Raw genomic sequence first — 15,486 nt, forward strand, 5'->3', positions numbered from 1 at the left:
CTTTAAAACCAGTATCCATAAACCCAAGGGTGTTTATATGCCTGGCATAACATATTTTCACTCTATTATTTTTCTTATAACTCTGAAGAGTAAGGTCTAATTTATGAGCCTTTGGGTCCTTGGCCTCTGCCAAGCAGTAGCCTTCCACTTATTTTCAGTACCACTTAGACAGTTAAGATAGTTTGGATGGGCAAAATTTAGAGAAGAGGGTGCGGGGTATGAGTCTGTCTTTATTTAAAGTGTTAAAATAACATCTCTAGTAATGGATAAATGCTCTATTTTTTTCTCATATTACAAAGCTGAGAAATTATCTCTAAGTCTAGGAGAATATTCTTTTGATGAAAATGAAGTAGAGCGATTAAAGGACATAAATATGAAAGAGAAGAATCTTGAAGAGTACTGGAAGAAAGCAAAAGAAATTCTGCACAGAATAGAACAGCTTGAAAGAGAAGGAAATGAGGTTGGCTTGTTTCATAGAATATAGAACTTTTTTCAAGTATTTTTTAACAAAAGAGGTTAAAGGGTAAAATATTTTTCTTGCCAAGTTATTTTTTAAATTTAAAATTCAATAGTAATGCTTGAGGGATCACCTTGAACATAGAAAAAATATTTTTAAAAAGTAGAAATGTTGACTGAAAAAATAAGAGACATGGAGGAGAGAGCCAAGAGATCTAACATTTGTATTATAAGGGTTCCCACTTTTCCACTTTCCTTTCTTTGTTCTCTCTTGCTTCTGCTCCCTTGCTTCCCTCATTTTCTATTCTCTCCATTCATTTATTTCTCTCTCTATCTTTTTACACACACACACACACACACACACACACACACACACACACACACAGTTGATCCTTGAACAACAGGGGTTTGAATTACTCAAATCCACTCATACATGGATTTTTTCCAACGAATATATACTACAATACTATACCATCTTGGGTTGGTTGAGTCAGCGGATGTGGAACTGAGGGTATGGAGGGCCAGTTGTAAAGTTATATGTGGATTTTTGACTGCCCTGAGTTGTTCAAGGGTCAACTGTATATATATGTATATGTATGTATGTATATACATACACACATTTCCATATCTTTACTATGTATGTATGCTTTGAGTCTTTGTGCATGCATTTAAAAAAATATTATCCAATTTAGTATAGTAATTTTATTTTAAATGACTGAGTAGTATTCAATATCATAGATTACCGTAATTGATTTAACTAGTGTTTTATTGATGGTCATTTAGAAAATAGTCAATTTATCACCAGTGTAAACAGCTCTAGAGTGAATATTCTGCTATATATATATTTTTGCAACAGCTTTATTGAGATACAAATCACATTGTGTACAATTGACCCAGTTAAAGTATACATTTCATTGGTTTTTAGTATGCTCACAGAATTGTGTGATCATTACCAGAATCAATTTTTGAACATTTTAATCACCCCCAAAAAGAAACCCCATACCATTTACTATTACCTATTCCCCTTTACATCTTCCCCCCACCCTAGGCAACCACTGATTTATTTTTCTGTCTCTCTATATTTACCTATTCTGGACTTTTTATATAAATTGAATTATATAATATGTGGTCTTATGTAACTTTCATTTAACATGTTTTCAAGAGTCAACCATGTTGTAGTATACTTCAGTACTTCATTCTTTTTTAAAAAATAGCTGTACTGAGATATAATTCATATACCATCTGCCCATTTAAAGTGTAAAATTCAGTAGTTTTTAGTGTATTCACAGATATGTGCAATCATCACTATAGTCAGTTTTAGACTATTTTTACTCCTTCAAAAAGAAACTCTGTACCTTTTAAGTATTTCCCTGAACCCTGCATCCCCAGCCATAAGCAACCACTGGTCTTCTTCTAACTCTATAGATTTGCTGATTCTGGATATTTCATAAGAATGGAAGCATGTAATATGTGGTCTTTTGTGACTGGTTTCTTTCACTTAGCATAATATTTTCAAGGCTCATTCATGTTTTAGCATCTGTGGGTACTTCATTCCTTTTTATGGCCAATTTTCCATTGCATAGATATACTACATTTTGTTTATCCATTTATCAGTTGATGGACATATCCTTTTATTTGTAACCTATGTCTTTACAGAGCGCATGGGTTTTGTGTGGATGGCATGTAGTTTGGTCTTTTTTATCCTCTCTGACAAGTTCTGCTTTTTAATTGATGTGATCACTCCATTTACATTTAATGTAACTATTAATGTTTGGGTTTAAGTCTACCATATTGCTATTTGTTTCCTATTTGTCCCATTTGTTCTTTGTTCCCTTTTTCCTGCTTTCCTGTCTTCTTTTATATTATTTTTAAATATCTCAGATTATTGGCTAAACATTCTTGTTTTTTTAGTGATGGCTTTATGGTTTATAATTTACATATTTAACTTATCATGGTCTGTATCCAAATGATAACATTCATGTATATTGCAAGACTTTTGCAATAGTATGCTTATATTTCCATTTGCTCTTCTTGCTGTTGCTATGCATTTTACTGCTACATTTGTTATAAACTGCCCAGTAATGTTATGTTTTGCTTTAAACAATTATCTTTTTTCCAAAATACTTTATTTTTTACTAAAATAATATTTACCTACAATGATAATCACACATTTTAAACATACAATTTGAGTTACGATAATTTTATACAGTTGTGTAACTATCAAGTCAGTCAAGATACAGAACAGTTCACTCACCCTAAAATGTTTCCTTGTGTCTCTTTGTAGACAATCCCATTCCCCATCCTCAGGCCCAGGCAATCACCGATCTGCTTTCTGTCATTAGTTTGCGTTTCCGTAGTTTCACCTAAATGGAATCATATATTACTTAATCTTTTGTGTTTTACTTATTTCACTTTAATATATAATGTTTTTGAGATTCACCAGTGTTTTATTTTGTTCTTTTTTACTGCTGAGTAATACTCCATAGTATGGACACACCACAACTTGTTTATCCATTCACTAATTTACAGACATTTGGATTGCTTCTAGATCTTGGTTACTATGAATAATGTTATGTGAACATTGGCATACACTTCTTTGCCTGAAGTGTACATTTTCATTTCTTTTGGATAAATAGTTAGGAATGTAATCATGGGGCAATTCTACTTTATGGAAGTTACGAATCTCTTTTAACATTTCTTACATAGTACAAGTCTGCCTTCACTTGTCACCACTCAAAACAACACAACACCAAGGGAAGAAAATATCCCTTCATTCTCTTCCAGCCTTGTATTGTCCCTCTAGCACGTTCTGATGGCAGAGCCTAACATCAGGCTAGCCGTAGAATAGTGGTCCATAGAGTCTAGTTTCAGTTTTACAATGCAGAACAAAGAAAGGTGGGTTTGGAATTGAGGAGCAATAAATTAATAACTGGCACATCTTTTATGCCAGGTACACAGCTGTTACCTTGGGGTACTCCTTTACCATCATCTTATAGATTCTCTTTGTATCTTTCCTAGTTTGATTCTCTGTTTCCTGGATCCTATGCCATCCTCTCTTTTTTGGTGAAAACCCCCCATTTTGGTGGAGTACATTCTTCTGTAGCTTTCTAAGTAAGGGTACATTGGATGTTAATTTTTTGAGACCTTGAAAATATGAAAATAATTTTATTTTACCTTCAGAATTGAAGGACAAAATGTTCTAAGTTAGAAATCACTTTTGCTCAGCATATTGAATGTGTTGCTCCACAGTCTTGTAGCTTTCAGGGTTACTCTTGAGGTCCAAAGTCATTCTGGTGTGACCTGTTTTCTCCCTTTGGAAGCTTATATATTCCTTATCTACAATGTTTTGAAATTTTGAAGTGAGGTGTCTTGGTGTTAATCTCTTTATATTTATTGTGTTGTGCACTTAGTGGGCCCTTTCATTCTGTCAACTGTGTCCTTTAGTTCTGGGAAAGTTTATAACATCATGCTATGATGATTACTCTCCTTATTTTCTTTCCTCCTTTTCTGAAACCTCTATTATTTGTTTGTTGGACTTCTTGAGCTGCTCTTTAATCTATTAAGTTTCTAACTTCTGCTGTTTTAGTTACCAAAGCCTCTTTTTTACTCCTTTTAAATTATCCTCTTCTTATTTCATGGACTTAAGACTTGACTGGCATTCTTAAATATATCAATGACAATTTTCATTTTTAAAGTTTTTTTTCCTACTTTGTCTTTCATCTTTCTCCTCTGAGCTATTTTCTTGTTTGCTTTTCCTTTCTTGGTCTCTAGCTATCTTCACATTTTTGGTGATCTTTGGTTGCTACTAATATGTAAGAGTCATATGCTAAAAACCTTTCTGGAAATTTTTTGACTGTGGATTCTCATAGGATTAATTAGGTAGGTCATTTTTTTGAAGAACCTCCAATTTCTAATTTCCTGCCTAGAGATTGTCAATCAATATTCTGGAATCAAAATGGGGGGAGACAGCTTGGGAGTCTTAGTTTTCAATATGTGAATATTTTCTTAGTGTTTATTTCTTGATAGTAGTCTGCCTTAATCTTTGCTGAAGTCCTCCAGTGATGTCTTCCAGTGTGAAGACTCTGTTTTTATCCCCTCCAGAGTAAACTTCCAACCTTGGGGAGGAAGGGGATCTTCTGATGTCAGTTAGCTGCCTGCTAAGTGTGTGTATGTGAGAATCAGGATCTGGTAATCCAGCAACTTCTTAAACTTTCATCCAGTCTTCCTGTTTTTAACCCCACCTTCACCCACCCTCCAATTCTTAAGTCTTTTGAGAATTTGGTAGCCTATTTTAGGTAGTTTCTTGGCTTTTCCCATTGTCAGCTTTCAAGTCTGCTTTATCACTTTCATTGCAGCTTTCTCAGGTCTGCTAAGTAGGTTATCATTACCCTATCTGCTTTCCAGTTTCCAAAATTTTGTTGCCTTTATATATTCTTGCATTTCTCCTTGTGGAATTTATGCCTGTCCTTGTCAGTTTACGCCTTTTTAAAAACTGTTGTTCTAATTGGTTTTTGGAAGGACCAAAAATAAATATGAACATTAAAGTCATCATCTTTACCTGAAAGCCCTATTAATTAATTAATTAATTCACTTACTTATTTACAATTGTAGAGTATTCCATTGATGGATATGCTAGTTCTCTTTTTGATGAACATTCAGATTATTTCCGACTTTTAGCTATTACAAACTATGCTGCAGTTAATAACATTAACATTTTGTACATGTAAAAGTATACCTATAGGGTTTTTTAAACAAATACACACGGTTTTTATTATGAGAGATACTGTCAAATTGTTTCTCTACAGAGATGTACCAATTTATACTCTTACCCATAATGTATAAGAATGTTTCCCTGTACTCTCTTGATCTTTGCCAATGTTATAGATGAAGAAAGATATCTCAGTGTATCTCTAATATTCATTTTTTTAATTAAGGGGGTTGGAGCATTTTTTCATATGTGTAAGAGCTATTTATATTTCCTTTCCTGTGAATTGTTCATCTCCTTTGCCTATTTCTATACTATTATTGTGCTTTTCATAGTTCATTGTAGTAGCTTTTTATAAATGTTATTAGAAAAATTATACTGTGGCCCAAGATATGACTTATACATATTCTTTCTATCTATTTTAATTATCATTTGGTTTTGCCTCTGGCCTCTTTTTCCTCTGAGTCTCCCCACCCACGTATTAATCTTGGTCTCTAGCAGAACTTAAAAAAATTTTTTTAATGTGATAAAGTATATTTGTTTTTTCTTTTATGATTTATTGATTTTGTATAATACTTGGAAAGGTGTTCCTCCCCTTGAGAATATTAAAATATGGTTTCCTTTAGAACAGATATAATTTCACTTTTTAATGTTTTAATATTTAGTTAATTTTGACTTTATTTTTATGTAAATTGTGATATGGATCCAGTTTATCTTTTTCCTCAGATGACAACCCAGTTGTCCCCAGATCATTAATGGGTATATTCCCTTTTCTTCTTAATGTAAACTACCCCTTTTATTATGTGTATTCTACTGACATAATAAACTTTCTGCATTATTTAAAGGGAGTGTAAATTGGATTACAAAGCAAATGAATTATTTTGGAATTATTTTCTTGTTATTTTTACATTACAGGAAAAAATACAAACAGAAAAATATGAGGATACTTTTTCATCTATGAACATAAATATTCAAAATACATTTAAACACCTCCATGCAGATAGCAGTGGTGGAGTTCCCAAAGCAGAAGATAAGGATAAAAGCCAGTCTAGAAGGCTTCAGAGCCATAAGTCCCATGAAGCTATGTCTAAAGCGTGTACAAATGATGACCAAATGAAGACTCTATTAAAGAGTGCAAATCCAGTTAACTCTTGTTATAGAGAAAGTGGGCAAAATAAGACTGTATGTAAAACCAATTCAAGCAGCAATCAAAACGTATGTGAAGAAACAACTTTTGAAAAAAAGAATTTTGTTTCTCAATCAAGGTATAGTTTAATAATGGTTTCTAACTTTCACTTATTTATTTAGTATATATTTTTTGTGCAGTGCAATGTGCCATAGTGTTAAGCACTGGGATATAGAAATGATCAAGTGTGGTTTTGGGAGGCGCCTAAAGTAGGAAATGTTGAGAAAGGAGTTGAATGGGGAAGTATAGGCCAGTTCATCTACGGCCTTGCATGTAATACTCAGGATTTTCTGTTTTAACTCATAGGATATAAAGAGCCATTAATGATTTTAAATTGTGTGACATGATCAGATTTTTTGCTTTAATTGAGTTACAATGTTTAGTTGATTTACAATGTTACATTTCTAGTATATAGCATAGTGATTCAGTCATACATATGTGTGTATATATACACACACATATACATGTATATACATACATACACATGTATATATACATGTTCTTTTTCATATTCTTTTTCATTATAGGTTATTACAAGATACTAAATATAGTTCCCTGTGCTATACTGTAGAACCTTGTTGTTTATCTATTTTATATATAGTAGTTTGTATCTGCTAATCCCAAACTCCTAATTTGTCCCTCCTTAACTCCCTGCTTTCTCCTTTGGTAATCATGAATTTTTTTTCTGTCTGTGAGTCTGTTTCTGTTTGGTAAATAATTTGTCTCATTTTTTTAGATTCCACATATAAGTGATATTTGTGTTTATCTGACTTACTTCATTTAGTATGAAAATCTCTAGGTCTGTTGCAAATTGCATTTTCATTCTTTTTTATGGCTGAGTAGTATTCCAGTATTCCACACACATACACATATACTACAACTTCTTTATCCAGTCATCTGTCAATGGACATTCAGGTTGTTTCCATGCCTTGGCTATTGTAAATTGTGCTGCTATGAACATTGGGGTGCATTTATCTTTTCTAATTGGAATTTCCTCCAGATATATGCCCAGAAGAGGGATTGCTAGATCATATGGTAACTTTATTTTTAAAGTAATCTCCATATTGTTTTCCATAATGGCTGCACCAAATTACATTCCCACCAACAGTGTAGGAGAGTTCCCTTTTCACCACACCCTCTCTAGCATTTATGGTTTGTGGGCTTTTTAATGATGGCCATTATGACTGGTGTGTGGTGATACTTCATTGTAGTTTTGAATTGTATTTCTCTCATTATTAGCTATGTTGAGCATCTTTTCATGTGCCTGTTGGCCATCTGTATGTCTTCATTGGAGAAATGTCTGTTTAGGTCTTCTGCCCATTTTTGAATTGGGTTGTTTGTTTTTTGTTATTGAGTTGTATTAACTGTATATTCTAGCAGTTAAGCCCTTGTCAGTCACATCATTTGAAAATATTTTCTCCCAGTCTGTAGGTTGTCTTTTCCATTTTGTTTATGGCTTAATTTGTTGTGCAAAAGCTTATAAGTTAAATAAGGACCTATTTGTTTATTTTTGCCTTTATTTCTATTGCCTTGGGAGACTGACCTAGGAAAACATTGCTACGCTTTATGTATTTATGTCATTTATTTATTTATGTTTTGCCTATTTGTCTTCTGGGAGGTTTCTGGTGTCCTGTCTTATGCTTAAGTCTTGAAGCTATTTTGAGTTTATTTTTGTGTATGGTGTGAGGGAGTGTTCTAACTTCATTGGTTTATGTGTGACCGTCCAGCATTTCCAACACCACTTGCCAAGGAGACTATCTTTCCTCTATTGTATATTCTTGCCTCCTTTGTCAAAGATTAATTGACTGTAGGTGTGTGGGTTTATTTCTAGGCTCTTTATTTTGTTCCAGTGATCCATATGTCTGTTTTTGTGCCAGTACCACACTGTTTTAATTACTGTAGCTTCATAGTATTGTCTGAAGTCTGGGAGGGTTATGCCTCCAGCTTCACTCTTTTTCTTCAGTATTGCTTTTGCAATTCTAGGTTTTTTGTGATTCCATGTATATTTTAGGATTATTTGTTCTATTTCTGTGAAAAATGTCCTGGGTAGTTTGATAGGGATTGCATTAAATCTGTTGATTGCTTTGAATAATATGGCCATTTTAACAGTATTAATTCTTCTGATCCAAGAACATGTGGTATCTTTCCATTTCTTAAAATAATCAGTGTTTTGTAGTTCTCAGCATATAAGTCTTTCAATTCCTTGGTCAGGTTTATTCCTAAGTATTTTTTTAAATGTGATTTTAAAAGGGATTTTTTTTTTTTTACTTTTATGGTATTTCATTGTTAGTATAAACAAATGCAACAGACTTCTGTATGTTAATCTTGTAACCTGCTAGCGTATTGAAGTCATTTATCAGCTATAGTAGTCTTTGTATGGAATCTTTAGGGTTTTCTGTATATAGTATCGTGTCATCTGCATATAGTGACAGTCTTACCTCTTCTCTTCCAATTTAGATCCATTTTATTTCTTTTTCTTTTCTATTTGCTATGGCTAGAACTTCCAGAACTATATTGAATGGAAGTGGTGAGAGTGGACATTCTTGTCTTGTTCAGATTATAGTGGGAAGACTTTCAACTTTTCACCATTGAGTATTATGTTGGTTGTGAGCTTGTCATAAATAGCTTTTATTATGTTGAGATATGTTCACTCTATATCCACTTTGGGAAGAGTTTTTATCATGAATGGATGCTGAATTTCATCAAATGCTTTTTCTTCATCTTCTGAGATGATCATGTGGTTTTGAAGTTTCTTTTGTTGATGTGATAATATGCATATGTTGAACCATTCTTGTGACCCTGGGATGAATCCAACTTGACTGTAGTATATTATCTTTTTAATGTGTTGTTGATTTCTTTACTAATATTTTTATTGAGAACTTTTACATCTATATTCATCAGAGATACTGGCCTATAATTTTCTTTTCTGGTAGTGTCTTTGGTTTTGGTATCAGGGTAATGGTGGATTCATAGAATGAGTTTGGGAGTGTTCCTTACTCTTGAATCTTTTGGAAGAGTTTGAGAAGGATCAGTATAAGTTCTTTGTATGTTTGGTAGAATTCCCCAGTAAAGCCATTCAGTCCTGGACTTCTGTTTGCAGGGCAGGTTTGTTTTTGTTTTTTTTTAACTTACAGATTCTATTTCACTTCTAGTAATCCATCTGTTCAGATTATCTATTTCTTCTTGATTCAGTTTTGGTGGACTGTATGTTTCTAGAAACTTGTTCATTTCTTCTAGGTTGTCCTGTTTCTTCTTCTGTGTTGTCCTGTTTGTTGGCAAATAATTGTTCATTGTATTCCCTTACAGTTTTTTGTATTTCTGTGGTAACAGTTGTAATTTCTCTTCTTTTATTTTTCATTTTGTTTATTTGGGTCCTCTCTTTTCTTGGTGAGCCTAGCCAGAGGTTTGTCGGTTTTTTTACTCTTTCAAAAAACTAGCTCTTGGCTTTATTGATTTTTTCTATTGTTTTTTTAAAGATTTGAATTTTAGAAGGGTTACTCAGAAAACTTAAATGCAACCCCATATACCTGAAATAACAATGCACAATAGTCAGTCAGCAATGTAGCAAAAGCTAGTTTGTAAATTTACTTTGATGAAAAGGAGTATGGTGTGATGAAAATCTGGTTTAGGCTTGCCTTTTTACTTGTTCCCTGCACTTCAGCTCCAGTACATGTCCTTTCTCTCTCACAGGTAGCCTGTGGGGCTGGACATGGGATAGCTTTTCTTTTTAAACCCTTTCTTGTATTCTGCTCTTTTTATGGTTACTGGGCGAGCTAGGTGGGAAACTGAAGAGGATGCTGCTATGTTCTGGGAAGGTTGCAGGGTATACTAAGTATTAGAAAGATGGATTACATCATCACCACCCCTTTTTTCCTTTTCAAAACCATTCTTGATGTTAATTTTAACTCGATTTCCCAGGGATGTGGAATTTGGAAGTAGTGAGATGTGCTCTTGGACCAGACTTCTTACCCTCTGGCCTACTGAATTTTGTTCTTTCCTCCTTTTTTGCTCTCATTCCTTCCTGTTTTCTTCTTTTATAATTTTTTCTTCTATGTTTCTGCTGGTATCAGTATCATTTGCCCTCTGGAGTCTTGTTTAACTCCATTTTTAGGAACAAGGCTATATCATTGCATACTCTACTCTGACAGAATTTGGTAGATTTTGGTAGGTCCTGACTCCAGCTCATTCTGCCTGCCAAACACCAGAATCACATCACTGCTTACAGAAACATTTAATTACTTCTAGTAATCTGGTATCTTACTTTCTTTTAGTGACCATGTTTTTAAACATCCAACTCCTACTGCCAAAAACACAAAGCAGCAGTTACCGGTAACAGGTATGATTTAAAATGTTTCTTTTTTTGATTATTCAAGAAAACATATTTAGGTAATTAATATAGCTAACAATATACATCGGCATACCTGCCGTCTAACACATAAGCCACGCCTTTGACTCTCTGGTATAAATGCCTCAGTCATCTTTTATTGATAGCCAGAACCTTTCTGTTTATCTACTGGGATGACTGGTTGTGTATTACTGGGCTGAAGTTTATGGAATTCTTTTTTTTTTTTTTTTTGAAATTCTTGAGGATTAATAAATCTTGTAAATGTCAGGTCCTTTTCACTAATCAAAAATATCTTGCATTTTGTGATTTATTTCCCAGATCCATTTACATTATGTTCAGATATAATAAATAAAGAAGTCATCAATTTTCTAGCAACTGACAACTGTTCCAAAATGTTGAAATATAGATGCTCAGGTAAATATTTTTCTGTTGCAGTTGTTTCATAATTAAAACTTTATATGATGTTGGTTAACTAGAATTTGTAATAGTTCTACTGGTGTGATTTAAACATCATTTCCTTTGGAGAAATAACAGTCTAGGGTATCATAAAACATTCAGATTAATAACTTCTATCTGCATTAGCCTGTGCTCCCAGTATTTGTTCATACGAATCAATACAGCTAATACTTTTTAAAAATTATTATTCCCTTTTTGTCACAGTACATCTATAAGTTTAACTTTACTAAGTAGGTAAACATGTTTTATATTTTCAGAGAGTCACTAAATAGGTATGTATTCTGGATTATGCTCTAAACATTATAGGCATTAACTATTAAACAGTATTTGTATGTTTCTAGTAAAGATATGAATGTTTCTAGTGTTTCATGTCCTATTGTTCGTTTTTTTTTCTGCAGGGCCCACAGTACTTATTCCATCCCTTCTTCTCCTTCATATCCCAATATTTCTTCTTTGTTTACTCTCACTGTCCCACTCCATTCTTTGGAGAAAATTGAGGCTATTCCATGTTAGACTCAAATAATAATATTCTTTTGTTTTGGATGAAGGGTTTATCTCTATCACTCTAAAATTGATATTGAGCTATAATCTGAATCCCATCACTTTTTTTCTCCCCATTTTAATACTTGTGTACACTTTCTCTTTAGTCTTTTTCTATTCATGAATCCTTTTGTCCCACCTTAAACTATGTTCATTTCTCTTCATCTTAAAAAAAACCCCAAATACTTTGTGTGATTTGCTGTCCCTTTAAGTATTCATCTACTCCTTCTTCCATCATTTATTACCAGATTCCTGCTTTTGCTCCCTTGTCTTTTAACATATTCATTCCCTTCTTAACTTCCTGCAGTCTGGCTTCTTTTATTGCCATTCTACTAAACTTTAGTGTTAAAGGTTACCTGAAATCTCTTTTTTATTAACCCCAAACAGTAACTTTTAGAAAAATTCTTAATCCTCTTTAGTATCTCTGCAGTATTGACTATGATTTCTTGAAATCCTCTCCTTTCAGTAGTTTAAAGCCGCAGTTCCCAAACTGTCCACAGAGCTCCCTGGGCCTCTGCAGTGAACTCATGAGGGCACTACACAATATTTTAAATTTTATAAGTGAAACACAAAATAGTCAACATCTTTTGGACACCACATGAACTATTAGCTCAAAGTAGTTCATGGTTTCAACATTGATTGTACTACATTCATTTTGATAATGACATGTCTTTGTGAAGCTGGATTTTCAAAGATTGTTGTGATTTTTAAAAAGCAAACACCACCTGAAAACCAATGGGGAACAGGAAATGAGGGTGGCAGTGTCTAGTCTGACTCCCAAGTTTTGAGAAGTTTTGCTGTACCCAATAGGTGCACACATCCCATTAGGAAGTAATTGTAATTAGTAAGATGAAACACACACACACACATATTTCAAATGTAGGTGTATTTTTTTCAAATGGCTACAAAAAGTTGTTAGAACATAAATACTTAGTAAGTTGTTTTGGGCCTAAGAGAATGTTTAGTATTTCTTTTGGTCTAAGGGTGCTATAAAAAAAAAATCACCAAGATCTTAGAGTGATAAAGTTTGAGAACCCCTGGTGAAAAATATTCCAGTTGGCAGAGTGGATGCCCTATAACTGTTAACTCTCTTTCATCCCTTAGTTTGTTTGAAATGGTTCTTTTCCAGTTCCTTTGCTTCCTCGGTGACCATTCATTTCACAGACATTTATGGAGTGCTTATTCTGTGTCAGGTACTGGGATCAAAGATGAAAAGCACTCAGTCCTTATTTCAAGAAGTTTACAGTCTAGAAGCCACTCCATTTTACCATCTTTATTGTTTTACCTTTCTCTTTCAGCCAAATTTCTACAGGCACTCCCCCCAGTACATAGTCTTTAACACTTACTTGACTCTGCTGCAACATTTATTTTTGTGGCATCAACTATCATGTTTACCAATGATTTTCAAATCTGTATCTCTACACTTGGCTTCTACCTCGTGTTATAGCCTCTTTCTTCCATTGCCAGCTGTACCCAGGACATACTCACTTTAATGTCTTATTATTTAAAGCTTAATGCATTCAAAACACAACATCTTTCTCCCTCTTAAACTGCCCTTCCTCCAGCCACTCCATTTTTTATTAGTGTTGCCACTATTCTTCTGGCCTCCCAGATCTCAAACCTTGAGTCATCTGTAGCTATCTTTTCTTTTTACATCTCTATTTCTAATCTATCAAATTTGATTCTTTCTTTCCCACAGAGTCCCTTTTTCCTTTATGCCTAAATTACTCCAGGAACTTTCTAGCAGTCTTTCAGTCTCAAGTCTCACCAACCCCCAGTTATAATGTATATTGCTGTTAACTTATTTTCTTTATATGTGCTTTTTATCATGTCACCATACTACAGAACCCTCAGTGCTTCTCTGTAACTCACTTAATCAGACTCTCTGACTGGCTTTCAGAATTATGTGGAATTTTGTCTTACTTCCACTTGTTGAATTTCACTGCGCACTTGCTATTTTTTAAGTCTGCCAGAAATATGCCATACTTATTCCAAACTTGGCCACTCAATTACCAAATCACTTGAGAATTTTCCTAAACATCTCCCATACACCAACAGCTCATTATTCACCAGTTTTACCTCATAAATGTCTGCATTCTCCCTGCAAATGCTGTGTTTCAGAATCCCCTCATTTTCTAGACTGTTTAACCCCTCAACTGATCCTCTTACCTTCACCTACACTTCCTATAAGACAAAATCATATTATTTCTCTGCTTAATAAATATCCTTCAATTCCTCCCTGTTGAGTGGAAGATAGTTAAAAATCCATAGCATGGCTTTCAGGACCCCTCTTGATTGCCCCTGGCAACCCTTACCAGACTCAGGCAGATGGAGAACTTTATAATGGATGGATGTGGCTAATAATACCTAAAGCTACTGATCAATCTTAACGTTAAAAAAAGAGAGAGATAGTCAGACTTTATGTGCCTCATTAATATGATGCAGTAAGAAATACACAATACTTACCTGTGAGGACTTCTACTAAAAACAACTGAGCCTGAATCTGATCAATCATCTAGATCTAATTACTAGTTTCTTGGGCACACAGGAACGTTTTAAGGAATGCAACTAGGATGTAATCAGCAAAACCCAGCCTTTGGGAAACTGCATAGTACAAATGACCCAGTGTCTCCAATAGTAAATGACAAAGAGGAAGAGAGGGGAATTGGTAGATTAAAAGAAACACAAGAGACACATCATCTGAATGTAATGGTGGACCTTGTTTGGCTCATGATTCAAATAAACCAACTGTAAAAAGAAAGTTTTGAAATGATGGGGAAATTTGAACACTGACTAGATACTAGATTATATTAAGCATAGTTTTCTTACATGTGATAATGGTTTTAAAAAAAAAACAATGAGACAAAACAAGTGTTTTTTACAAAGAGTTCTTATCTGTTAGGAATGCATGTATTTATAGATGAAATGATGCTTTAGTGTAAATTCCAGGCTTCATAATTCAGTGTGTACATGGGAAGCAGAGCTGAGTAGGTAAAGTGTATTTGAAATATGACTGGCCATGAGTTAATAATTACTGAAGGTGGATGATGGATACACAGAGGTTCATTATATTTTCCCCTTTATTCTCGTGTGTTGGGAATGTTCCATAATAAAACATTTAAAAAAAGAAAAGGACGACTGGGCATAAGGGTCACTTTTTTTGGATATCTTCCCTGACAGTGACTCCTGCGCAAAATCAGTCATGCTAGATATGCTTCTTTTCTATATTGCTATAACTCTGTTCACACCTCTGTGGCAACACTTACTTCACTACATTGTATTTGTTGGTTTTACTCTCTCACATGACATGACTTTGACTTTCTTGATGTATTTATAATTAAGTTTCAGACTTCACTTCAGTTACCATCCTTAAAGATATTTGCTTTCATAGATTTGTTATTATATATTTTGTAACATCTATACATCACTGTATTTGTTTTCTTTTAGGTTGCATAGCAGTAGGAAAATCCTTGAATAGCCGAAATTTTAGCAAGCTCTTGCACTCTTGTCCATACCAGTGTGATCGTCACAAAGTCATTGTGGAAGCTGAAGACACATATAAAAGTGAACTAAGGAAATCACTTATCTGTAACAAAAGTAATTAATTCAGCAGTTTTAAAACTGTAACTATGGCCATACCTTCTAAACTGTGATCTAGAACATTAAGTATTTTAAAAGCTAAAGGGTAAAATAATGTCGAAAAGAAAATCTGTCTCGGAGCAACCAGTGATTTAAGATGGACCCAAGGAGTAGATTTAGTCTCTGGTGGTCTAAAAATTCTTCCTAATCCACCTAAGG

At 33.9% G+C, this 15,486-nt stretch overlaps 1 protein-coding gene across 1 annotated transcript in view; it reads left to right on the forward strand.

The window, feature by feature from the left end:
• Nucleotides 1–15,486, forward strand: part of TERB1 (telomere repeat binding bouquet formation protein 1) — a 43,586-nt gene that overhangs the window by 24,143 nt on the left and 3,957 nt on the right. Inside the window, exons 12-16 of the mRNA XM_010962430.3 lie at nucleotides 300–460; nucleotides 6,077–6,426; nucleotides 10,619–10,683; nucleotides 11,011–11,106; nucleotides 15,136–15,285. Coding sequence (XP_010960732.1) covers nucleotides 300–460; nucleotides 6,077–6,426; nucleotides 10,619–10,683; nucleotides 11,011–11,106; nucleotides 15,136–15,285 — 822 coding nt within the window. The remainder of the gene's footprint in view (nucleotides 1–299; nucleotides 461–6,076; nucleotides 6,427–10,618; nucleotides 10,684–11,010; nucleotides 11,107–15,135; nucleotides 15,286–15,486) is intronic.

This window comes from Camelus bactrianus, chromosome 9 (genome assembly GCF_048773025.1).
Source record: "Camelus bactrianus isolate YW-2024 breed Bactrian camel chromosome 9, ASM4877302v1, whole genome shotgun sequence".
NCBI classification, from domain to species: domain Eukaryota; kingdom Metazoa; phylum Chordata; class Mammalia; order Artiodactyla; family Camelidae; genus Camelus; species Camelus bactrianus.